Genomic DNA, 27179 nt, shown 5'->3' with positions numbered 1-27179 from the left:
TCCTGTGGTGGGAAAAGAGATTGAACAATTACATTGGGCCAAATGGTAGCCAGACTAAGTAGGCACTGGGAGCGACTCGAGGTTTTTGAGCAAGGGAGTGATGCATGCCAGTCAGTGAATCCTAAAGAGTTAATCTGACTGGGGTAGAGTGTGGAATGGGGAAGGAAGCCACCAAGAGGCTAGATATGGGGCTGTAAGGCCTGGCTTAGTCTGGTAAAGTGGGATTAGCATGAAAGGGCCAGTTCAAGAGACATTGCCAGCCACATGGACAGTTGATCTTGGCCAGTTATCTCCAGACTCTGAAACTCTCTCTCAGTCTGTCTCTACTATTGTAGTACTTTGGGGAAGGAGTAGGGAGAAAAAGATCATAGACTTGAACAATTCAGGTGTCACTGGGCAGAGGGTTCTAAATTTGCACTCTCCAACACAGTAGCCACTAGTCACCTGTGACTATTTAAATTTAAATGAATTATTTGGCCAGGCATGGTGGCTCACACCTGTAATCCCAGCACTTTGGGAGGCCAAGATGGGTGGATCACTTGAGGTTAAGAGTTTGAGACCAGCCTGGCCAACATGGTGAAACCCCCTCTCTACTAAAAATACAAAAAATTAGCCGGGTGTGGTGGCAGGTGCCTGTAATCCCAGCTACTCTGGAGACTGAGGGAGGAGAATCTCTTGAACCCAGGAGGCGGAGGTTGCAGTGGGCCAAGATTGTGCCTAGGAGACAGAGCGAGACTCCATTTCAATAAATAAAAGAATTATTTGCAAATAATTGCATCATTAGAAAAAAATTATAAATGAATGAAAAGAAATTTAAAGAATTCATTAGGAGTCACCACATTTCAAAGGCTCAGTAGTCATAGAAAGCTAATGGTTACTATATTGAACAGCATGGATAAAATACTTCCCTCATTGCAGAAGATTCTGTTGGACAGTATTGGGCTGGATCACGAATTTTCTGATGAACAAGTCCTTCATCTTTCTATAGATCACGAGAAAGTCTCCCATGGTGTCTTATATCGCAGACTACTTCGCTGTTGAAACTTCTGTTTGTACAGAATGTTTCCTCTTACGGATACCAATTAAGTTCTTTGTGATATTACATTGGTTGGACTGTCAAATGTTGTGTGCTTAACAAAGAGTAATAGAAAAATCACTTTCCAGAACAGAATGTTTCAATTGCATGTATCATAGAAACTGAGTAAAAATTTCAGCCTGATTTAACGTCTTTGGAGTAGACTTCTTAAAGGAGAGGGATATGAACGCTGTAAAACACAAATTCATCAGAAGTGCAATGGCAGCAGGGTTCCTCTCTACTCTGCTGGTGACAAACTTTAAAACTCTATTGATTGTATCTCTCGATGTCATTCTATTCCCCTCTAGTGGAATAAAAGGTATCTGTCTTTCTATTCCAGCTTGGACACATTTGCAGTAGTAGGAATAGAAATCTAGAGATAATAAAGATAGAAGATAGCATTATTGCTTATTTTCATATCATGATAGGCTGCTGCTTTACATTTTACCCCTTTTCCTGTTCTCAGGGGAAAATAGCCTTCTGTTCTCTGTCTATTTGAGCTACTTGGAGAAAAAAAAGTTTAGGTATCTATCCTATGTATCACTATTTATCCTGATACCAGAAGAAGCCTTATTGCCCAATATGTTACTAGGATGTGCCATTGATTCAGTGTCTAGCACAGGGTCAGACCCACTGAGTTAGAGGCATGGGTTGAAGTCCTGATTTTACCACTTAACTATCCATGGCTTCAAATTCAATCATTTACTTTCCTGAACCTCCGTCTCTTCATCTTCAAACTGGAGACTGTCCTTTGACCCTCCATGGTCATATGACAAGATAAAAGGAAATAATGGAAGCTCATTGAAAGTTAAGGTGGACTCTGCACATTTATGTGGCCTCATTCCCCCCCACCACCACTCTGTCCCCGGCAGCATCCTTTTAGGAAAGATGGATAAACAGGTAAACTAGAAATATGTTTTCAAACCCTCTGTGTACAGGTGAAGCATGGTGGGGCTGGGGCTACCTTTAAGTTGGTTGCAAGAGCCCAAAGGCTACCGTTTGGTTTGGTTATATTTCCTTTTTTCTTTTTTCTCTCTCTCTTTTTTTCTTTTTTCTTTTTTTTGAGACAGAGTCTCACTCTGTCACCCAGCAGTGGCACCATCTTGGCTAACTGGAACTTCTGCCTCCCGGGCTCAAGCAATCTTCCCACCTCAGCCTTCCAAGTAGCTGGGACCATAGGTGCACACCACCATGCCTGGCATATATATATATATATATATATATATATATATATATATATATATACACACACATATATGTACGTGTGTGTGTGTATATATATATACGTATGTATACATATATATATATACGTATGTATACATATATATACGTATGTATACATATATATGTACGTATGTATACATATATATATATATATATATATTTTTTTTTTTTTTTTTTAAGACAGTGTCTCACTCGGTCACCCAGGCTGGAGTGCAGTGGCGTGGTCTTGGCTCACTGCAACCTCTGCCTCCCAGGTTCACGCCATTCTCCTGCCTCAGCCTCCCGAGTAGCTGGGACTACAGGCGCCCGCCGCCACGCCCGGCTAATTTTTTTTTTGTATTTTTAGTGGAGATGGGGTTTCACTGTGTTAGCCAGGCTGGTCTTGATCTCCTGACCTCGTGATCCACCCGCCTCATCCTCCCAAAGTGCTAGGATTACAGGCGTGAGCCACCATGCCCGGCCTAGTTTTTGGATTTTTGGTAGAGACAGGGTTTTGCCATGTTGGCCAGGCTGGTCTCAAACTCCTGGATTCAAGTAATCCACCTGCCTGGGCCTCCCAAAGTTCTGGGATTACAGGCATGAGCCATCGCGCCCCGCCATTTTTTCTTTTAAATGTTGAGTTATTCCAAGTTTAAAGTGGTTAATAGGAAAAACAATAATTTTTGGAACAGTAGCAGTTACAGTATTTCTCTAGTCTTAAAAAGAGCATTCTCACTAGAGGTATGCACAGAAATGCACTTAAATGCCACTTCCCTCCCCTTCCCCCTCCCCTTTATTCCAGCCACCATGTCATAACCTCCCTCTGCAGAGCAGAGAAGTAAGCTCTAAAGACTAGACATTTGTTGCGGCAAACAGTGCTGAATTTCTGCCTTTATTTTAACACAACTATCTGCTGCATGTAGAAATATTAGGATATTTGCAGAGATATTTTTATTAGGTATTTGTTTTGCTTTAAAAAACAACCCAGAAAGGTGAATTTCAAATGCGCACAGTAGGTTTCTGCCATCCTAAAGGCAAACTTCAAAATTTTTTAACAGCTAAGCAAACCATGCCAGTGGGTTAAGATGCAGGATTGGAAGCCTCTGATGCTGTCCTGGGGCGTGGGGGTGGGGGGGATGTATCAATGAGTACTATTTTGGTCATTATTCTTCAGGTTGAGTTCTGGGAGGCATTGCTCAGGATGCATTTAATGCCACAAGGGAAAGTGCATTAGTGTTGCCTTCTATTGTTTAAAGAAAAGGAGGGAGAGAGGAAGGAATACATCCATGTGATACTTTTGCATGCTCTGTGACCACCAGCACACAAACAAATGCAGAGATGCTGAGAAGTGCAAAGTGAGACATGGAAGGGCAGGTGCTAATGGACAATGCAACTGTACTTGTGATGGTGCTTTTCACGAGTGAAGGCCAAGGTGGAAGTGTCTTTTACCCAGTCACAGCTATAAAACTGAATCCAGTGGATCAATGTAAAACTAAGTGCCAAAGAGGCCAATAGCAGTCTAGAACTACGTGTGAGTGTGCGTGTGTTTCGTCTGTGAGGTTCTCCTGTTTTACGGCTTCCTGCCAGCCATCCTTAACTAACACATGGTTGGAAATTCAGTATTCCCCCCCCCCAAAAATTGAACCTTCATAGTTTCTCAGTTCCTGGTTTTAGAAAAGGAATGAAAGGGTATCAATAAAAGATCAAGTGCATCTTTGAGGAGAGAATGGCTTGCTGCCATCAAAGAGAAGAAAACCTCACCCATCAATGTGTGGAGGCTTTGAGCAGTCACTGAGCAGATGGGGTTGGTGGAGGCACCTAACTTGTGCACGGCCAAGTGCCCAAGCCTAACAAAAACGGACAAAAACCAAGAATTAACATAGCACTTTTTAGCTAAGATGTAAAACTGGTTACTGGCAAGCTTATTCCAGCAGGCTCAGCAAGCGTCCAGCACAACCATGAGCAGCTTGATCAAAAACAGACCTCTGCCTCTCGGTGGATAGCTTTTGCTTTTAATATTTTATGTTCACCTCTTTGGCTCAAGATTTCCACTTCTGGCTTTTATCCTGAGGAACTGATAAGACACTTGCACAGTGTGTGCTTATAGATGCTCATGGTAGTGTTACCCACAACAGTGAAAAACAAAATCACCTGAATGTTTAGGAATTAGGGGTTGATTAAATCCGTTATAGTGTGAATTTATGATGAAATATCATACAGTAAGATGTGACACTGATTTATATTTAATGACGTGGAAAAATGTTTAACACAAACTTAGATTTTTTAAAAAAGCTACATACCAGCCTCTCTCTCTCTGTCTCTCTTTTTTTCTCTCTCATCTTTCTTGAATGAAATCTACCAAAATGTTAATGTGTATATACTTCTTTCTACTTAACTACCTTTTCTAATTTTGTTACAGCAACTATGGTTTTACCTACTTAAAAGAACATGTGACCTAAACAATAGAAAATTAGTAACAAATTACTAGAATACTATTTTACCATAAACTGCACATTTTGTTTTTTAAAGTGAGGTTATAACCAAAAAGATCATTGAACATCAATAAATAAAATTGGCTGGGCGCTGTGGCTCACACCTGTAATCCCAGCACTTTGGGAGGCCAAGGTGGGCGGATCACCTGAGGTCAGGAGTTTGAGACCAGCCTGATCACATGGAGAAACCCCTTCTCTACTAAAAACACAAAAAAATTAGCCAGGCGTGTTGGTGCATGCCTGTAATCCCAGCTACTCGGGAGGCTGAGGCAGGAGAATCACTTAAACCTGTGAGGCAGAGGTTGCAGTGAGCCAAGATTGCGCCATTGCACTCCAGCCTGGGCAACAAGAGTGAAACTCCATCTCAAAAACAAAAAAAGAAAAGAAATAAAATTTATCTTAACATGGGTAAGAGGGGTTGCTGCTTGGGAAATATCTACTGGAAGTAATGAGGTGAGAAGTCAGGGTGAAGGTCGGAGGTACCTAAAGAGACAGTCCTGCCCATTTGGACTTGGCAGTCGAGAAAAAGACATGGTTACACCTTCTGCCTCCTCTGTGTGTTTAATAGATGAACAAATACCAGCTGCTGGGGAAACTTACGACATTATAGTGAGGCATAAAAATCAGCCCTCTTGCAAATAATGTTATACTATTCAAAGTTCATGACAAAAATGAGTGCAGAATCCCAGTCATATTAGCTTGCTACTACCAAAGAGTAGGCTTCAAAATTTGACCCACATCATCACAGAATAGCACACAGGGTACCTCACACAATGACCTGATCCTGTTTTTACTAAATTAAGTGAAAATGATGGGATCTTGCAGACTCTGAATAAATGTGTTTTTGTTTATCTCTGAGTTGTTCTCAGATAGTCGTGCAGACTTGGCCATGAATTCTTGTAGAAGACTTATCATTTTGTACAGGGCTGGCAGAGGTTTGCATAATTTAGATGATGCTTGTATTCCTATTTTACGTTCCTTTCCAACTATGGTATTGGAACTAACCAAGTCTGTAATTAGCATAAACATTATTTGGTACTAAAAAATTGTATCAAATTTTAATAGAGGATAGATCAGTGGTTGTCAGGGGTTAGGGGAGGGGAGGTATGACTATAAAGGGGATGGCATGGGGGAGCTTCTTTGTGGAGATGGGGAAGTTCCGTATCATGAATATGAATGTGATAAAATTTCACAGAACTACACACACATACCCTCCTATACAATGAGCACATGTGAAATCCATATACAGTCTGTTCATAGCATGGGGTCAGTGTCCATTTCTGGGTTTTGATCATGTGCTATGGTTATGTATAATGCTGTTATTTGAGTAAGCTGGTGAAAGGTCCATGGGAATTCTCTGTGCTATTTTTACAGCTTGTGAGTCTAAAATTATTTCAAAATAAATTTTTTAAATAACATTTTTTAAAAATGTGAGCTATTCCTGAAAAGATTGCTATTCTCAGAGTTACCATAAAGCTAGTTAAGGTAGTCAGTACCCCCAACTGAATGCACAAAGAAATATAATATTTGAATGACTTTTTCCTTAGAGGAATCAGTATGACAATAGGAAAAAGAAAAATAATGATTTATCCTTGAAACAAAAACTGGAACAAAAACATGACTTAAGTATATAGTGTAAGTATGTGCTTAAATACTAAGTAGATAGGGTAGAGAAAGACATACAGGAATATCTGTGGAATATTGTATTATTGCCCCCCACTAATTGTTCCCTTACCTCTCCGATGATCATAGGTCCTACCCATTGCTATGTGACTTGTAGCCCCTCCCTGAATGCAGAGCATCCCCAACCTAGGGTCAGTCTTGGCCCAAGGGAGTGAAGTTTAGCTGCTTCAAGAAGCATTGACAGACTGTCATTCAGTTTCACCTCTTGCTTTTCCTTTCCTCTGCCATGAGAATGGTGTGTCCCAAATAGCAGTTGTTCCTTCATCCCTAGGTCCTGGAATAAGTAGACAGGTGCTCCTTCCCTGAAGCTCTTGATATATAACATGAGTGAGAAATAAACCTAGGCCAATGAGATTTTGAGGTCGTTTGGCACTGCTTTATTGCTAAGCTAAAATTATATCTACAAGATGGATGGTTTCACTGGGCATCACCAACTTGAAACTATTTTCAGTTGAACTCAAACCTACAAACTTTCAAAGTTTGAAGTCCTAACCCATCCTGTGGTTCTTTACCAAATAATATAAAACAGCAGTAGATACTAAGCTTTCTGAGGGCGATTGTAGATTGTATTATTGTTTAAAATATTTGCTGTCCACTTCTGGGGAGGATATTACACCCTGCCCTGTTGACTTCCAGATTGGCCATGTGCCTTGCTTTGGCCAGTGACATGCAAACAGAAATGATGACACCATTTCCAAGCAGGAGATACATAAGCCGTTGAGTACTCTGCCACTTCTTTTTTTCCTCTGCTGTGAGATTGCATATATCCTAGATAGTGACTGCTGAAGTCCGTAAGTGAAAAGTGAGATAAATTTTTGTTATGGGAAGCCACTGAAAATTAGAAGTGATTTGTTAACAGTATAACCTAGTTAGTCTCTTCCAAGTTAGGTAGGACCTGAGCCACACCTGGAGTCTTCACATGGTGGGCATACCACCTGGCCCATGGTAGGTGCACAGTAAATAATTTTTTTTAGACAAAATGAAGAAATTGATAGGTACCTAGGAAATAACCTTATTTTTAAATGAGTTATGTTTAGGGTTTGTGATTGAATACTTACACATTTTAAACATCTTATTTTTATTACTATTACTTTAAAGACAGGGTCTCACTATGTTGCCCAGGCTGAAGTGCAGTGGCTATTCACAGGCATGATCATGGTGCATTACAGCCTCGAACACCTGGGCTTAAGCAATCCTCCTGCCTCAGCTCCCCAAATAGCTGGGACCACAAGCATGCGCCACTGCACCTCGCTTATCTTTTTTTAATATCAGAATTCCATAATAAACCATCAAAGGTTTTTGAAATGTAAAAGTTGTGCAGGGTGACTATAATCAATAATAACTCTACATTTTAAAATAACTTAAGGAGCATAATTGGATTGTAACTCAATGGATGTTTGAGGGGATGAATACTCCATTCTCCATGATGCGCTTATTTTACATTGCATGCCTGTATCAAAACATGACATGTACCCCATAAATATATACACCTATTTACTCACAAAAGTTGAAAATAAATTTGTTTAAAGTTGATTGATGATGGAGCAAAAACTGGACATAAAACAATGTCTTGAGATGTTAATGAATAAGATATATTATGAAATAGGAAGATGGTCTTAATAGCTTTTCATTAAGAGTTGTATTGGTGGCTTGTGATATTAAGTATCTTCATAGTGCCTTCACGTAGACACCTTCCTCTGCAGATTGGTAGAGAAACTGCCAACAAAGCCCCTGTGTAGTGAGATGAGGTGGTTGTGCTCCAGTTGCTCCAGCACGCTAGGCTTTCCCCGCAGTGGTGTCTCATGAAGCAGCCGGAATATAGCCAGTGTATTCGGCTGGACTTCATGGTAATTTGGGTTACATAGACAATGTATGGATTTATTTTTTAACTTAAATCTTTTCAGATAATGTTAAAAGTCTCCTTTTATTTTCATCTCTGAACCTAATCTGTCCCCACACTTTCCCAGAGTCATTTACTTATTTATCAATCTAGAAAAAAGCTGTCTTACTGTTCAGAGTAGGGGGCTTTTTTTTTTTTTTGAGACAGGATCTTGCTCTGTTACCCAGGCTGGAGTGCAGTGGCATGATCAGGGCTTACTGCACTCACCTCCTGGGCTCAAGCAATCCTCCCACCTCAGCCTCCTGGGTAGCTGGGACTAAAGGCATAGGCCACCACCCCCAGCTAATTTTTTTTTTTTTTTTTTTTAAGTAGAGATGAGGTCTCTTATGTTGCCCCAGCTAGTCTTGAACTCCTGAGCTCAAATGATCCTCCCAAAGTGCTTGTTTCTGTTTTTTACATAAAAGTCATTATATTTTATGTCTTGTGTTGTGGCTTGCTGTTTTCATTAGATAATATATCTTAGAGATCTGTCCATGATTTTACAGAAAGATCTAGCTCATTTGATTTAACTGCCATGGAGTATTCCATAGTATAAATATATTACAGTTTATTTAGCCATTGCCTTGCTGATAGAGATTTATCTAGAATTTTTTAAGTAATTTATTGCTTCCCATTGAATGATTACAGCATCTTGCATAGCTGGGCAAAGGACTCATAAGAAACCTACTAGCAAAACCTGGTTTGACAGGTTCATCCAAATGTATAGATGAGTGTTATTCACCAAAATAAACTGAAGTGTTACATTGCAGATCAAAAATTAATGAGCGTCACCAAAAACGGAATTTCTTTCGCTCTTTCTTAGAAAAGGAAACATCCAACAAGACCAGTATGGTCAGAGGCCAAGCGCGATCCTAAGCCCAAATGGAGAGTGGGCCAGGCAGACCCAGCAGCCTGAGGGGCATGGCAGCCTTGCTGAGTACATGATACACAATGTCATAATTACAATGGTCCCCAAGTTACATGCAACCACCCTGATCGTATGACCTGGTTTTGGTAATACTCTCATGTTAACCACAAAAATTTTAAATAGGTCTTTTTTTATATCATAGAGTTTAAAAAAAAAACTGCTTCCTACTTCCCTAAATTTCTTAAGAAATTTAAGATCGCAGTAATGTTGCTAGATTTGCCCTTAAAGAAGTGTTTTGGGTGTTTCTCATATAGTCAGCATGTGGGTGACATTTAGACCCAAGCTTGGCTTACAAGCATGATTCATGAGAACACATCAGATGGTGACAGCAGAGAGAATTTCCCTTGGTACTTAGAGGGGAACAGCTTCAAGGAGCCATACTGCTCCAGCTGCTGGAGGAAGTTGCACCGCAGAGCTTCTGTTGGTTAAAAACAGTGTTTTCTAGAAACCCTTAAAGCCTGAACCCCCAGCCCTCAATGACAGTCAGTTTGGTCCTTCAAGAGAAACCTATGGGGCATTTTGGAGGCATTCAAATATGGGTGGAAAATTGAAGCCAGGATGACCTCTAACCAAAACCCTGCCATTATTTTACTCATTGCATTAAAAGCACATGTGCAGTGATGTCAATTCAAATATGAACATACTCATTCAAAAAACATCATTGGTTGCCTGCCTCCTGGTGGGAAGGGAACATTAACTCCTCTAGAGATTTCACACTGCACATAGCTAGATTAGTCTCCAGCCTCAACTACTGCGTTTGCAGACTTACCTAGAATATGACTTCCAGATGGCTATAGACACAACAAGAATGTATCTAGGAAATGTGGCGCCCGGTCAGCATCCGAATTCTGCACAGTGTAGATCCATGTGTTTATTTTAACAAATTGCAAATGATAGTGGTAATGATGATGGTGATAAAGAGAGACTTTGGAAAATCTTGGTAGAAATGTTGAGAAATGTTTCCAAGGAAGACTAATTAAGTTGCTATATTATAAAACTAAGAAATGAGAAACAGGCCAGAGGATGCTTTCAATAGAATTTGAATTTTTCACTTGTCATTTTTTTTCTAAGAGATTTAGATTTGTAGGTTAGACTTTATTTGTGCCTATGAAAAGTGATTAGCTCAAAGCCTTCATTTTTTTCTCCCAACCACATATATGACAGAAGTGTCTGAGCTGTATTTTTCCTTCTTTCGTTATAATATAATGTCAGGCTTGTGACATATGACAGCAGGTTTCACACTCCACTTAATGACAGGCTGCCAGTTCCTGGAGAACTAAAAAGGAAGATTAACATGTATTTCACTAAAAAGGAAAATGTTATTAACTTGGTAATCGTGAGGACTTGGTGTGCACCAGATATTTCTTTGTGGCCCTAAGTCTAGCCAGACTTGCTGTAACTTATCTGTGGGATGACTCTATCTACAGCCCTTTGGTGCACAGTGATAAAAGTGTGCTTTGTTAAGGATTTAGTAGTTGCTTTCATACACATTTACTGAAGGTCTACCATGTAGGAGATAAAATGATTTCAGAGGATACAAAGACAGACTTCTACATTCAGGTAGTTTTGCAGTTCAAGAGGAACCTATTAATGTCGCTTTCCTCTTTTTACCTTGGTTTCCAGGAAGCTCAGAGATAATGTTAATACTTAATCCTCAGTTCAGCAACATCCTTTAGGACCTCTCTTTCCTCCCTGTTAGACTGTCATGTCAGTCCTCTGTGTGTGGGAGGTGAGAGATAAATGATGAAAAATTAAAGGGGATGTAGACAGAATCATAATTATCATAAGTGGCAGAATATGTTAAGTGGCTTGCAAAAGACAGAAATAAAATGCTCTGGAAGGTCAGATGAAGGAGAGAAATTGTAACTGGTATTGACATCTGGAGAGACTTCCTGGAGGAGGAAGGAGACTTTGATATTGACTTTTCAGCTGTTTCAGCATGTGGAGTCCTGGCAGGTGGAGGCAGCAGCCAAAATGAAGACAGCAGCCGAGATGAAGACACCCAGGGTGCCTGCCATCTGGGACTCACCGAAGAGAAAGATCAGATGTCCAGGTTTATAGATGTAGGAAAGGATCCTGAGGCTGCTCTGATCATTTGCATGATGAATTTGATGAATTTGGCAGCTATCAGGAGACCTACTCTTGGGCCAGTGGGGGCAGCTTATGCCCTGGTATTGTGGTGTTCACCTTATCTGTCCATCCAGGTCACAGGCATCACCTGGAAGCCACAAGCCTTACCCACCTTTCAATCCCTCATGGCCCAGGCCGGCACCACACTTTGCCTGAGCTCTCATTCAGCCTGTGCCTTGAAATGATTTTGTTTTGAAAAACGGGTCAGAAAGGTTTGGAAACAGCAGTGTGTTTCCTTTACTTAGAGAAAAGCATCCTAATTCTGCTTTTCAGATAAATCTTTAGACTCATCTTCCCACGACTCCTTAACATGAGATCAGGGGGTTATATATTTAATGAAGAAGTAACAGATGTTCCTTTGGTGCCGTTCTACTTGAGTTAATGTATTTCACCAGCCAATATTACTGTATTCCCTATTCAGTAAACAGTATATTTAATGCATATGTAGTACAGTAAATGCTCTTGCATTGGAATTATGCATATAAAATCTGATGAAACCCTAAACTCTGTAGTTTACTTAATGGTATAGTAGCATTGTCCTGGGTCTGCAAATATGCCATGGTTATGTAAGATGTTATCACTGGGGAAGCTGGATGAAAAGTATGAAGGAACAGTCTGTACTATTTTTGCAAATTCTTGTGAGTCTTAAATTATTTCAAATTAAATAGCTTTAAAAAGAAGAATTAAAGAGATGATCTAGTCCAGTTGTTTTCAACTTTAATTTTAGCAGTGGTCTCCCTCTTCTGCTTTCTCCTGCCTCTATCCTCAGCATCCTTAGGCACCACCTGACATTTTAAAAATGCTGATCCCACCCAATACATTTAGGCTCCAGATGAGGAAATCAGGGCCCACAGACGTAAAATGCATCACTATTTAGAGGCTATTGATAGAAACACAGCGAGCCTGGGGAGTTTTTAGGACGAGTTGCTCTCTGCAGATCTTCATGACTCACAGCTCTGTCGCTAACACTGTGGTTTCTTTTGTCAGACTAGGTGAGATTAATTAGACTGGAAAAGAGTTACCATGCTCCTGCATCCCATTGCTGCAGTGCAAGAAATGGCATCATCTATATAATTGAGACGGTGCAAGAGGTGGTTTGGGTTAGCAGACGGTTTCACAAAACACCACTCAGGGCGTTTGCCAAAAGGACTGGCTTGAAAGTCCAGGCATGGGGTGCAGAAGTCGGGAATGCAGGACCTAGGAGGAAGTGCCTTGACTTCTGCCAGCTTGGCCTTCACTCTGACCACCTATGAGGCCTGAGGGTGATTAACCCTGAGGATGGGGAGCCCTGTTCCTCCCCATCCAGGCCCAAGTCACTGAAGTATTTTGGGGAACCCCTGGGCACCTTGAAGTTTGCTCCTAAGGATAATGTAATAATAATAATAATTGCTTATATTTGTCTAAGGATTTTCAGGTTGCAAAGTCTTTCTCTTATATTCCCTAAGTTGAGTGTTACCCCTTGCGCATGACACGGGCAGATTGGTTTTATTTCTGCTTTATAAATAAATGACATGACTTTTCCAAGGTAAGAGTTTATGCTGGGACTGGGGTCAGAACACAGGTCTCCACAGTCCTGCTAAATGCTCTTCTCGTAGGAGACTCTCTTGTTCTAAACAAAGATCTTGGTTATTGTAAAGCACCTGTGCACACTTGCTGATCAACAAACAGCTGGTGCTATTATTATTACTGTCATTGTTGTAATTCATAGGCAGGATCTTTGGCCACATGTAATTTTGGGGTGTGACAACTCCAAGACTTGCTGGTTCTCCAGACTTAGGCAGGAGGTAGAAGCGATGGTTTCCTCTCTTCCTACACCTCCAAACGGTGAGAGCCTGAAGGCGCCATATGGCTGTTGCATGAGTAAGCCTTAGGTTTTCCTGAAAAGTGAGTTGCCTGTGTGCCGTGTCAGTGGAGATCTATGTGACAACCAACTGGTATGACAACTACCCTGGGGCTGCCTGGCACGCACATACTCCTGAGGGCTCCATGCGAGCTGCCATTCTTTATTTATTTAGTGCCATTTGTTGATGCCTCTTTTCTGCAGGGAAAACTGGTTCCTTCATTTCCCCTGGCATCTTCTGTGCCCTCCACACTGTAGGACGCAACCTTTCCTGTCAACACGGGTACTTTTAATTGGTGCTGGCACCAGCCTACTCCCTGAACATTCTTCCTGATGTCCTGGGATCTTGGGAAAAGTGGTGGGCTTCCCTAATGGTGGAAGTCTAAGGCCATACTTCAGACCGTGGACCCAACTACTGCTTTCTAGAAGAAATAACCTATCAAGGAAGATGTTGATGTTTCACACCCTGAGAGAGACATTTAGGAGGTAAACCACTGACCTGCCTCAAGGATATCATTAATCATCTACACATAGAGGTGTTAGGTACTCACCTCACACCTGTGACACACTTACTAAATATTTGTTGAACGACCTTCTAGAGCAGTGGTTTTCCAGTCTTTAGTGTGTCTGCCGACACGAGGATCACTGGCACAGGCTGTGAGGCCCCACCCCCAGAGTTTCTGACTCGGTTGGTCTGGGAAAGGACTAAATACTATGCCTTTCTAACAAGTTCCAGGTGATGTGACGCTGTGCGGGAACCATGCTTTGAAAACCCTTGTCCTAAAGCAGGCCTTGGCAAACTTTTCCTAAAAGGACCCAAATAGTAAATATTTTAGATTTTGTGGCCCACACAGTCTCTGTCATAATTACTGGACTCTGCCATTGTAGCCAAAGAAAATACGTAAATAAAGGAGCATGTCTGTTTTCCAATAAAATTTTATTTACAAAAACAGGTGGTGGACTTGTTTCCAAAAAAAAATATATATATATATATATACACACACACATATGTATATATATGTGTATATATATATATGTTACAAATATAAAAATGGTGTTGTAAATATATTGAGAGCCAGATCCTCATTCTGGGTAGATCTCCAAAAGCTCTTGTGATGGGAATCCAATGTTGGTCACATCGTAGGTCTGTGCTCTCTGAAGCAGCACAAATACAAAACTTGGAGTGAAACAGAGATGAGTGTTGTTCCTGTGCAAGGATGACGTGCAGATGTGTGAACCATTTCATATAAAAAAAAATCTGAGGTCTGATGTTCATCAACCATGTGATTTGGGGAAGGTCATTAACATCTCTGTAAAACAAGGATAATTACGCAGTAAAAACTAGGGGAAAATGCTTACTTTTATAAGTTCTGGGTGGTGCAGACACGAGGGGTTTACTATTCTTTATACTTCTCTGTATGATTAAACTATTTCAGAATTCTCAAATCTGTGTCTTTAAAAAGTAGTCATAGGCCGGGTGCGGTAGCCCACGCCTGTAATCCCAGCACTTTGGGATGACAAGGCGGGCGGATCCCAATGTCGGGAGATCGAGACCATCCTGCCTAACAAGGTGAAACCCCGTCTCCACTAAAAATACCAAAAATTAGCCAGGCATGGTAGTGGGTGCCTGTAGTCCCAGCTACTCGGGAGGCTGGGGCAGGAGAATGGCGTGAACTTGGGAGGCAGAGCTTGCAGTGAGCAGAGATCATTCCACTGCACTCTAGCCTGGTCAACAGAGCAAGACTCTGTCTCAAAAAAAAAAAAAAAAAAAAGTAGTCATAACAATCCTTTGGCATATATGTGGCTTAGGGGTTAGGTTCTATAGTCAACCAGAAGATAAATTACCTTATAGTCAGAATCACCTTTGGAATTCCCTGAAATCACCAGCACCAAGGCCCTCAGAAAGTCAGCAGCCAAGAATATTCTACTTTGTGTCACTTTGCAGTGGAGCAACCCTGAGAGAAAGGTTAATTCAAGCTTTTTTTTTTTTTTTTTTTTGAGACAGAGTCTCGCTCTGTCGCCCAGGCTGGAGTTCAGTGGCGCAATCTCAGCTCACTGCAAGCTCCGCCTCCCGGGTTCACACCGTTCTCCTGCCTCAGCCTCTCCGAGTAGCTGGGACTACAGGCGCCCGCCACCACGCCCGGCTAATTTTTTTTTTATATTTTTAGTAGAGACGGGGTTTCACCGTGGTATCGATCTCCTGACCTAGTGATTCGCCCGCCTCGGCCTCCCAAAGTGCTGGGATTACAAGCGTGAGCCACCACGCCCGGCCAATTCAAGCTTATTATGTCTACAGTAGATCTCTGGATCTCCTGCCCTTCCCCAAACCCTGTGCTTCTAAAGTCTTGCTTAATTCAGTGGATGGCCAGTCTGCCTTTACAGCTGCTCAGGCTGCAAAGAGTGATTCAAGAGGAAGAACTTAATAGGAATGAGTCCTGATAGGTACCTGTTGAATATGAAATTGTTTTATAGTTCCAATAGAACAGCAGAGTCTATGGCCATACCACCCTGAACATGCCTGATCGAAAGCTAAGCAGGGTCGGGTCCGGTTAGTACTTGGATGGGAGACAAATAGATCATCTGAGTAGAAGCTCAGGGCTCTACTATTATTTATTTATTTATTTTTTGAGATGGAGGCTTGCTCTGTCGCCCAGGCTGGAGTGCAGTGGCATAATCTCAGCTCACTGCAACCTCCACCTCCTGGGCTCAAGCAATTCTCCTGCCTCAGCCTCCCAAGTAGCTGGGATTACAGGCACACGCCACCACGCCTGGGTAATTTTTGTATTTTTAGTAGAGACAGGGTATCACCATGTTGGCCAGGCTAGTCTCAAACTCCTGATCTCAGGTGATCTGCCTGCCTCGGCCTCCCAAAGTGCTGAGATTACAGGTGTGTGCCACCGTGCCTGGCCTACTTTTATATATTAATAAACAGAGGAGGCCGGGCACAGTGGCACACGCCTGTAATCCCAGCACTTTGGGAGGCCGAAGCAAGTAGATCACCTGATGTCAGGAGTTTGAGACCAGCCTGAGTAACATGGTGAAACCCCATCTCTACTAAAAATTAAAAAAAAAAAAAAATAGGTATGGTGGCAGGCACCTGTCATCCCAGCTACTTGGGAGGCTGAGACAGGAGAATCGCTTGAATCTGGGAAGCAGAGGTTGCAGTGAGCCGAGATCGTGCCACTGCACTCCAGCCTGGGCGACAGAGTGAGACTTCGTCTCAAAAAATAATAATAATGAAATTGAACAAATAAATAAGCAGAGGCCCCAGAAGCAGAGGCGCTTGTCTGCACTACCTGCGTAGTACCTACCTACCCTGTGATATGGCACTCTTCTAAGCATTTTACAAAGACTGACTCGTTTTGTCCTTATTTATAGTAACCACAGAAGACAGATGCTGTTAATTTCCCAGCTTACAGATGAGGCAGAAAGGATAAGTAATTTGTCCAAGGCCATGCCTCTGGGTAGTAGCAGAGCTGGAACCTGAACCCAGACAGTGACTCCAGAGTCTACACTCTTTAACCATGATGGTCTTCTGTATACCATTTTTCTTCCCTATGCATAATCTGTGAGTTGAAGAACAAAAGCTTAAAAATCTAAAAGGTGTCTGGTTGCACCTTCGGTGGTCTATGTGGTGTGCTAGAGAAGGTAATGAAATTGCAGTGGGCTATGGGGAAGCGTAATTTCAGTGCCTTTCCAGTTTTCACCTGACTGTGCTGAGTTTCCCTGTAAAAAGCATAAAATACTTTGGAGATGGTACAGAAGCAGCAAAATGTACCTGTCAGTTTGGATGTAGATCTGGTTTCGCAGTGTATTGTATTTCTGGATACCCTGTCCAAGAGGAGATCTCCTGAATGATCCATTTAGGGTTGTTCCATTCACTTCACAAACACACTGATTTTGTGTCTACTTGCGCCCCAGCCTGCGCTAGGCACTGGGGAGACAGAGATGCCAAGTTGTTTAAAACACTGTGCTTGTCCCCAAGGGCTTTGGTGACCATAGCTCCAGAAGTAATAGCTTTGGTGGAAACTGTGGTATGTGCAAATTTCACCCCATAAAGAGAGGAAACATAGGTATTCATTATATTAAAACATGATGCGGGCCAGGTGTGGTGGTTCATGCCTGTAATCCCAGCACTCTGGGAAGCTAAGGCTGGTGGATCACCTGAGGTCAGGAGTTTGAGACCAGCCTGGCCAACATGGTGAAACCCCGTCTCTACTAAAAATACAAAAATACCCGCGTCGTGGCGGGTGCCTGTAATCCCAGTTACTCAGGAGGCTGAGGCAGGAGAATCGCTTGAACTCAGGAGGTGGAGGTTGCAGTGAGCTGAGATTGTGCCACTGCACTCCAGCCTGGGTGACGAGCAAGACTCTGTCTCAAAAAACAACGGTAAATATTTTAGATATTTATTAAATATCTAAATATTTAGTGGCGAAGTCACTACCACCCATTGTGTGACTCCAGAGAATGATGCACAGTCTGGTGTTATCGAACCTTGACTTGGGGCTGGGGACTGATGGGGCCTGAGCTTGGCTTAATCTAAAAATGTGGTCCTTTCATGACTAAAATGAGCATTGTGCTTCTTCTCCTCCCAGGACCCCAGGAGCAAGCACAAGTTCAAAATCCACACTTACGGAAGCCCCACCTTCTGCGATCACTGTGGGTCACTGCTTTATGGACTTATCCATCAAGGAATGAAATGTGACAGTAAGTAAGTTTTCTTTTCCAGTTCATAGTGAGGCTCTGTAGCTCATGCTCAGGGTTTGCTGAGCAAGGAAGACTCAGTAACTTTTCAACACCAACTCTTCAATAGAATTAGTTCAGATATATACCAGCCTGACAAAGTGTAGATTCTTCCATTGTCAAAGTTCCAGTTTATTAAACTACCTGATTGCCTCATTATGAACCCCCAAAAAGCACTCGATTTATAAATGAGGTTGGTGGGTGCTGTCACTTTTTTTGTTTTGTTTTTTTAGTGGCAGAAGTCTTCAATCACTGTAAAATATAGCCTAGTCAAACCCCAAAGAAGACTCCCACCGCCAGGTCCACATTTGGTTATAGCTTCAAAATAAGCCAAGAAACCGTACTCATTATCTTCCTGTGTCTCTAATTAGTGGGTGGACTGTGGAAAAATCCAGTAGGCTCTTCTTAAAACTGAAACCAAAATGAACATAAAAACCAGAATAGCATCTTATTTAAGTTCACTGACCCTGCATATTTATGGACAGATCAAATGTATATCAGCCCAGCTCAAAACACTGAGGACCACTGACAAGCAACACACCAGCCCTTTTCTGTTATTTTTTGTTATGTGTGTATCTCCATCAACTACCAGGAGGAAAGAAAAGCAACTATGAAGACTCTTTGCTTTGATCATTCTTTTATTTTTTTTTTTTGGAGACGGAGTCTCACTCTGTCACCCAGGCTGGAGTGCAGTGGCGTGATGTCAGCTCACTGCAAGCTCCACCTCCCGAGTTCACACCATTCTCCTGCCTCAGCCCCCCGAGTACCTGGGACTACAGGCCCCCACCACCACGCCCAGCTAATTTTTTGTATTTTTAGTAGAGATGGGGTTTCACTGTGTTAGCCAGGATAGTCTCGATCTCCTAACCTCGTGATCCGCCTGCCTCAGCCTCCCAAAATGCTGGGATTATAGGCGTGAGCCACCACGCCCAACCTGCTTTGATCATTCTTTTTTTTTTTTTTTTTTTTGAGATGGAGTCTCGCTCTGTTGCCCAAGCTGGAGTGCAGTGGCGCAATCTGGGCTCACTGCAAGCTCCGCCTCCCGGGTTCACGCCATTCTCCTGCCTCAGCCTCTCCGAGTAGCTGGGACTACAGGCGCCCGCCACCACGCCCGGCTAATTTTTTTTATTTTTAGTAGAGACGGGGTTTCACCGTGGTCTCGATCTTCCGACCTCGTGATCCGCCTGCCTCGGCCTCCCAAAGTGCTGGGATTACAAGCGTGAGCCACAGCGCCCGGCCTGATCATTCTTAAAGTATGAGATTCCTCAGGCTATGTTTAAATACAAGTTGATACCTTTAGGACATGAAAAGTTAATTGCCGAGCCTGTTTTTCTAATAGATTGGGAAGCATTGTGGAAATATCAGCCTATTGCCATTTGCTATGATGGCCAGAAGCTGATATTTGTGGGTTTTTTTTTTTGTTTTTTTTTTTTTTTGAGATGGAGTCTCGCTCTGTCACCCAGGCTGGAGTGCAGTGGCGCAATCTCGGCTCACTGCAAGCTCCGCCTCCCGGGTTCATGCCATTCTCCTGCCTCAGCCTCTCTGAGTAGCTGGGACTACAGGCGCCCGTCACCACGCCCAGCTAATTTTTTTTTTGTATTTTTAGTAGAGACGGGGTTTCACCGTGGTCTCGATCTCCTGACCTCGTGATCCGCCCGCCTCTGCCTCCCAAAGTGCTGGGATTACAAGCGTGAGCCACCGCGCCTGGCCACAAGCTGATATTTGTATCTTACATGGAGCAAACTGTAGAAAAAGGAACATAAACGAGCATTATAGAGTAGATGGAGTTTCTCAGGACACAGGGATTCTTCACCTTACAGAGTTGTACGGCGTCACAACCAAATGCAGTGTTTGTTTGCTTCAAGAAACCCTGGGATTTCCACCTGTAATCCTAGCACTTTGGGAGGCCTAGGCAGGAGGATCACCTGAGGTCAGGAGTTCAAGACCAGCCTGACCAACATAGTGAAACCCCGTCTCTACTAAAAATACAAAATTAGTCGGGTGGTGGTGGGCACCTGTAATCCCAGCTACTCAGGAGGCTGAGGCAGGAGAATTGCTTGAACCCGGCAGGCGGTGGTTGTGGTGAGCCAAGATTGTGCCATTGCACTCCAGCCTGGGCAAACAAAAGTGAAACTCGGTCTCAAAAAAACTAGAAAAATAAAGAAACCCTGGCATTCCAAAGACATGGTTTTCAGGGGTTCTGCAAGGGCTTACAACTTAAGTGCATTTGTAAATATATTTTAACTACTTCAAAACTGGAAACAAAATAAATATTCGAATGTGTTACACACTCAGCCTTCACTCCTTGGGCAGAACTTGCAGTCAGGTTTCTCCTACAGCATCCTCTTCACTGAAGAGTCGGCTGGGATGGGGAAGTGTAGCATTAGACACTGTTCCTGTTTGTACTTAGTTTTCTGTATGAATCAGGATTTTTGGATGCTGTACCACTTTAACAAAATGCAAAAATAAATGTGGAGGCTGGTCTGAGACATTAACTGGTTTTGTTTGTATCAGAGGGCTTTATTGGTGATCCTTGAATGTCTTTCTAATAAATAAATAGTATAAATTTGTGTTTGTTAGCTGAGTTTATGCTAATAAAATAACACTCATATGGTTTACATCATTAGATTTTGCTTTAGATTTTGTTTGCAAAATGGTTTCCTTACTAAAAATTTTTGAAAACCGCTGACCTGGACCAGTGCTTTTTGATCTGGTTTTGTTTTAAACTCTTTTTCTTTGGAATCTTAAGGCTTCTGTGGCTGCCGCCTGTGCTCCTTTCTGGAGACAGGAGGAAAACAAGCCGATAAGCCCCAGGACTGCAACCCCTACTGACCTTAACTTCTGCAGAGAAAAAGTCTCTTCCCATGCCCTTCCACCTTGTACAATTGCAATCCTAGATAGAGTTCCACTTGGGATGGGACAGGGCATCAGGGGGCAGTTAGCAACAACAACTTGAGTGGGCCAACCTCTCATTTTGTAGAGTTGGAAATGAAATTAGAGCAAATCAGCTTCCCAAGATATACAGCGGAGACTGAAACATGGCCTAGTGCACTTTCACCTCCCGTGCCTTCCCCGTTGCCTGTGTGCTTTCCAGAGGCTCTGGCATTTACTGCCTTCACATTGCAAATTTTGCCCAGACGCTTAAAGACATGACATGGTCAACACAAGCGATATTCATAACACAGCTTTTCAGGAGCCTTTATATTGGCTAAATTCGAGGTGTAGAATTTTGAACAGTTAGCCTTGGAAATAGAAGCCTAATAGCATCCACATTTGTGAATTAGCTAATTGTTCTTTCCTCAGTATGTCCATCATTCTGCTGTCAGTGTTTAATCAGAGCAGTATACATTATTCATGATGCATTTTCCAATTTACTTTATCGTGTTAAAATTAAACACTCAAAATGAAACGGAGAGGAAGACCCCACCTTGATGATTACAGAATAACCTTATTAGTGTCCTGGCAAGGATTTGTGAGGATTCCAGTGGCCTTCCCTCCTTCTGGAAGCCTAAAGGTACAAGGGTGATCGAGCTAGAACACCCACACACAGTCTTCTGTTTGTTTCCGGCACACAGGATTCTTTTCAGGGTTTCTTTGGTTCATTGCAATAATACTGATCTTTTTTTATCCTCCCCCTGTCTCACCCACGTAATGTCAGCTGTAAGGAATGGCTGATCATGCTAGGCGGGTATTTGTTTTACTTGGAATGATATTTAAATATTTGAAGACAGGTTTAAAATATCAAATACAGGTTCTTTGGGGAGAAAAACACAGGCAATGTACTTAAACCTTGTTGAAAATACAAGGTTAGCTGAGGAAAGGAAAATTTAATGAATTTTCTATACTCAATCCACAGATTTTCACTCTTTCTCAGTGGTAAGCCCAGAATGGCATAAAGAATTCATTAGCAAAAAGTCTTATGTTTAAGCTGGGTGCAGTGGTTCACATCCGTAGTCCCAGTGCTTTAGGAGGCCTGGGTGGGAGGACCACTTGAGCCCAGGAGTTCAAGGCTGCAGTGAGCTAGGATTATGCCACTGAACTCCAGCCTGAGAGACAAAAGGAGACCCTGTCTGAAGAAAAAAAAAAACATCCTGTGTTTAACATTTTCATATCATTTTGCCTCTGTGTACATAAAATATTAATTAAGCTGAGCTTTGTACATATTTACCTGTGTGAATTTTGTATACTGTTAAATATTGGAAACAACCACAGAAGGCCAAGCTGGGATATTTTGTTTCAGTGAAGACTGAGCAAATATGGTATGTGTATTTTAAGGATATTGTCACTCACATGAAGCCTGTGCTGTACAGGACATCTGCTAACAGTTCCTTATGTCACCAAAAACATTATAGCAAAGTATCGAGTTGGGGGTAACTCATTTTCACTTCTGCTCATGCACCAAAACACTGAGGAGCGGTGGTTGGAGTCCATATGTCCAGCTCACCCTCTCCTTTCTTGATTCGCAGCCTGCGATATGAACGTTCACAAGCAATGCGTCATCAATGTCCCCAGCCTCTGCGGAATGGATCACACAGAGAAGAGGGGGCGGATTTACCTAAAGGCTGAGGTTGCTGACGAAAAGCTCCATGTCACAGGTAAGGCTTGCTCATCCCGGAACAGCATTGTGGGCAGGCATTTGGATGAAGGTTACGCTGATATTAAGGCAGGGTGGGGGCTGGGCTGGATGCCCTGAGGCCTCTGGAGAGGCAGTCACCTTGGTGGAACCATCACTGTCTCAGAGTCCTCCAGCCCTCTGAGCCCTTGCGTTAATATACCTCCCAGGAGATGGGTCTGTACACCCAAATTCCCAAATACTCAATGTCACACAAAGTCACAACCACTGTGTGGATTGGGCTATTCTGACAGCATGGCCTGTGTACTCTCCTCCCGGTGACAGGGGGTCAGGGGAGCCAATTAATCAAAATGCTATTGGAGGGAATGGAACTAGAACAAGGGGAGGCGAATGGATGGATGACCCAGGTGTTTTGTGGCATTGGGCTGTGATGGCCCAATAAATCCACCTCAGCAATAGCAACAGCCATTGAGTGCTTTTGCTTCCTCTGTGTTAGGTATGGTGCTAGGAACTTCACATAGATTAATTATTTAGACCTGACACCTAGCTGGTTATTAGCCTCATTTTCCAGAAGAGGAAACAGAGGCACAGAGAGATCAATCACTTGCAGTGTTACAGTTAGTGAGGAGCTGGGATAGGAACGGAGGCATTTGACTCCAGATACTGTGCTTGTAATTACCACACCTCCTACAAACAGCCTGGCTATGGGACCAGAATTCCCTATCCATGGGCCTGGTTACTCCCTCCTCGGGACTGTTTCTGGGTGGGTTCTGCCACAGCATGGCTTTTCCTTTGGTTTTCCTACCAAATCCACTTTTGGTTCATCGGCACACTCAGTCAAGTTATCCTGGAGTCTTATTGGCCTAGGACCCATCCTGTGTCCTCAAGATGACTTGAGTTCTCGGTACCATGACCCACTCCATGTTGGTATATGGTTCAACTCTCAGACATCAGCCTATTTCCTTGTACTTGGGGGTCCCTCAGGGACCAACTGTATACATTACTCTTGTTGACAAGGGCATTCATTTTCATTTGATCAGCAAGGTGTCTTCCATTTGTATCTAGGAATTTGAAGCTATCATAAACATGGAAAGACTGATGCTAATCTATTATGTTTAGATAACAGAAAGCATCATAGAAGAAGGGCTTAGGAGGATCTGTTTAAGAAAAAAGGGAAGGTGGGGGCTTCCAAAGAAAAGCTTACTTTTGGAAACATCCTCAGGTTTTTCCTTTGAAAGATAAGCAAATGTTCTAACCAGGGCTGTCCCCTCAGGTAAGAACTCAGAGAAAACCAAAGGATTCCAAGGTATCGCTGGGAGAGGGTAACAGTGTGCCTCTGGATAACCTTGAAACCAGCTATAGCTGATGGTCAAAATGGAATTGGGAATGAAATCCCTATCATAGATACAGAATCCCTTCTGACTTTTTGTAGTTTTTAGAGAAATTCTTTTATTTTTCTCAAGACCATCCCTATTGTGCCATTGCCTTTGGGGCTGTGGTTGTCACCTGCATTTCTTTTTAATGGGCTGATGCTTTCCTTGGAATCCACTCTGCCCTTATCTGACAGCCAGGGCCCCTCTGACTGGGCACTGATGCTCACTGCCCAGAGGCAGATGGTGTTCCTCGGGGGCCATGAGCTAGGCCATGAGACCCCTCTGCAACATCACAGCGTTGCTCTTGTTTCTCTTTCCAACTAAGGCTTCCACATTGTCAAAACCATGTATGGGGGGAGCAGATTTTGCAGTCGAGGGGAAAATTACCATAAAACCTAGTCTCCATAGGTGGTAAGGGATCAAGGAGCATAAAGTAGAATGCCTATGGGCTAAACATTTCTATGCTTTTCTTACCTTTTCCTTCATTTCCAAAGCTACTGCTGTCACAATAGAATAGACATCACAGGTGAATATTCAGAGTTTAATTATGGGTTTACATGTGGATACCTTATGGCTCGCTGTAAGGCAAGAATGCCTGAAATGTTTAGCTGGCATTCATTGTGTTTCTAGATAAAGCAAAACACGCGCTCTGCATGCTGGACACACCCCGTGCCATCTTCTGTAATAAAGGCAGCAACCATATGGTACTGCCTGAACCTTCCAGTCTCTCCTATAAACCTCAAGAGCCTTGCAGATCTAAAACTGCACAGAGAGGCACAGATGCCCTGGCTAGGGTGGCACGGGTACACAGGTGGAAGAGAAAGGTCAGGCTTCATCATGCTAGAGCTTACATCAGGCTAATTCCTCTACCATTGCCAAGAGTTGAACTTGACTCACAATTGTAGAATCAGCTTAAGGAACAAGACCTTTCACTGGGTTGGACGTCGACTTTTTACATGTGAAAGCCAGCCAGTATTACTTATGCCAACTATCTGGGCCAAGTCCCTTGAGAATTAGTTTAAAATTTTTTGTAGAGCTATAGCTCCACTCTAGGAATGTGAATTCAGCAAGTTTAATAATAATAATAATAAATGTCTTATTCCATTCAGGCTGCTATCTCAAAATACCTTAGACTTGGTTACTTATAAATAATAGGAATTTATGTATCACAATTCTGGAAGCTGGGAAGTTCAAGATCGAGGCCCCAGCAGATTCAGTGTCTGGTGAAGGCTCTTTCTCTGCTTCATAGATGGCACTTCTCACTGTGTCCTCACATGGCAGAAGGAAGGCAGGCTGTGTCCTCACATGGTGCAAGGAGCGATCTTGCTCCCTGTCATCTCTTTTATAAGGCTCTGCGTTTGGATGAAGGTTATCCCGAAAGGATTACTTCCCAAAGGCCCTACCTCTTAATACCATCACACCGGGAATCCAGCCTGAAGATATGAATTCACACAGCAAATAGTAGCAGCAGCTCACAGCTATTCAGTGCTTCCTCCACAGGACCACTTTCTAAGTACTTTATGTACTAACTTTTATTCAAATCTGTGAAGAAGTTGACTTTATTATCCTTACTTTATAGATGAAGAAACGGAGACACAAGGAAATGAAGTGACTCACCCAGAGTCACACAGATGGTAAATTGGATGGCTAAATATTTAAATGGCAGATGCAGAGAGAAGATATTTTGATGACAGTATCCATAAGAATTGGAATCTATTTTTAAAGTACAGTTGTGTGTGTAAAGGGAATCCAATCTTAAGTATGGAAAGTCAGGCTCAAGGAAATAACTAATTAGTAATTACATCTTTAACATTTTTAATTTAAAGTAATTTAAGATTTTCAGAAAAGTTGCACGCATAGTACAGAGTTCTCGTACACCCTTCACCCAGCAACCCCCAATGTTAATGTGCTTGTATAAATATAATACCTGATAAATTTATGAAAAATAGGTACTTACAGCCAGGTGCAGTGTCTCACACCTGTAATCCCAGCACTTTGGGAGGCCGAGGTGGGTGGATCGCTTGAGGTCAGGAGCTTGAGACCAGCCTGGCCAACATGGTAAAACCCCATCTCTACTAAAAATACAAAAAATTAGCCAAGTGTGATGGCATGCGCATGTAGTTCCAGCTACTCAGGAGGAGGCTGAGGCAGGATAATCGCTTGAACCCGGGACGTGGAGGTTGCAATGAACCCGAGACTGTGCCACTGCACTCCAGCCTGGGTGACAGAGTGAGAGTCCATCTCAAAAAAACAAAAAACAAAAAACAAAAACAGAAAGAAAGAAAAAATAGGTACCCTCATTAGTTACTAGGAATTTTTTTAAAGAGCCAAATAGAAGACATCAGACTCATTTCAATATAAAAGGACCACAAGTGGTACTAAGCAGAGCCCCCTTGGGGCAGTGCTTGCCAATGATGGGTGGCACCCCCATGCCCATTATCTGCCTGCACCTTCTCCCAACCAAATAGTTCAGGCATGAGTTTGTCTTGAGAAATGTTTTCATACCAATAGCTACCATTTATTGAGTGTTTGCTCTATATTTATTGTTCATAAGCCTGGACCTTTATGCTCAGCATTTTATATTCATTGCTTCATTGACTCCCCAAACAATCCCATGAAGTAAATACTATTATTATCCTCCCTCTTGAAATGAGCAAAAGAGCTGAGAGAAAGGAAGGAAATGGCTCCAAGTTACAGGGTGGAAAATGATGTAGTTGGGGCCGCAGCCCAGGCCTGGCTTCCACACCCTTGCTTTCAGTGCACAGGCTATGAATGTTTCAAGTCTCTCTTATTAGAGTCTCCTTTGGAACAAACAATAAACCCATAAATATTTGCTGAACCCACAATCAGCACTCCACAAGGTTCTTTGAGGTCACGGAGAGTCCAAACATGGGACTTAAAACCAGGGGAGAAAAGAGTGACACAAGAAGAGAATAAAGAACAACCCACATCCAAGTAAAATTAAGTGCCAGGTACGTGGTGATGAAATAGCACACCCTTGGGAGGTGCTGAGGGTGGGGAAGGGGACAGAGAAGGAAGGACCCCGTGGAGAAACAGCCGACTGAATGCTGTAGGTATCTGAGAGGCAGAGCGGGAAGAAAGCTCCAATTGAGAGAGTCAGAGGGCTGTGGGAATTAGCCTGGTGGTGGCTTTCATGAGAACACAAATATAAACCATAAGCCATCACGTGCAGAGTTTATGGTCCAAATGTGAGTGATTTCTCGGAAAATGCACTTAAACCTAAACCCTGAGCAGCTGTG

At 42.6% G+C, this 27179-nt stretch overlaps 1 protein-coding gene across 2 annotated transcripts in view; it reads left to right on the top strand.

Annotated features, from left to right (window-relative positions):
• Window positions 1-27179, top strand: part of PRKCA (protein kinase C alpha) — a 515514-nt gene that overhangs the window by 329462 nt on the left and 158873 nt on the right. For both annotated transcript variants that reach the window (XM_030828485.1, XM_030828486.1), the window contains 2 exons: window positions 17826-17937; window positions 22440-22568. In XM_030828485.1, the coding sequence (XP_030684345.1) occupies window positions 17826-17937; window positions 22440-22568 (241 nt within the window). The remainder of the gene's footprint in view (window positions 1-17825; window positions 17938-22439; window positions 22569-27179) is intronic.

The sequence above is a fragment of the Nomascus leucogenys genome, chromosome 14, assembly GCF_006542625.1.
Source record: "Nomascus leucogenys isolate Asia chromosome 14, Asia_NLE_v1, whole genome shotgun sequence".
Taxonomy (NCBI): Eukaryota; Metazoa; Chordata; class Mammalia; order Primates; family Hylobatidae; genus Nomascus; species Nomascus leucogenys.
The sequence above is the reverse complement of the archived record's forward strand: the minus strand, read 5'-3'. Positions and strand labels throughout refer to the sequence as shown.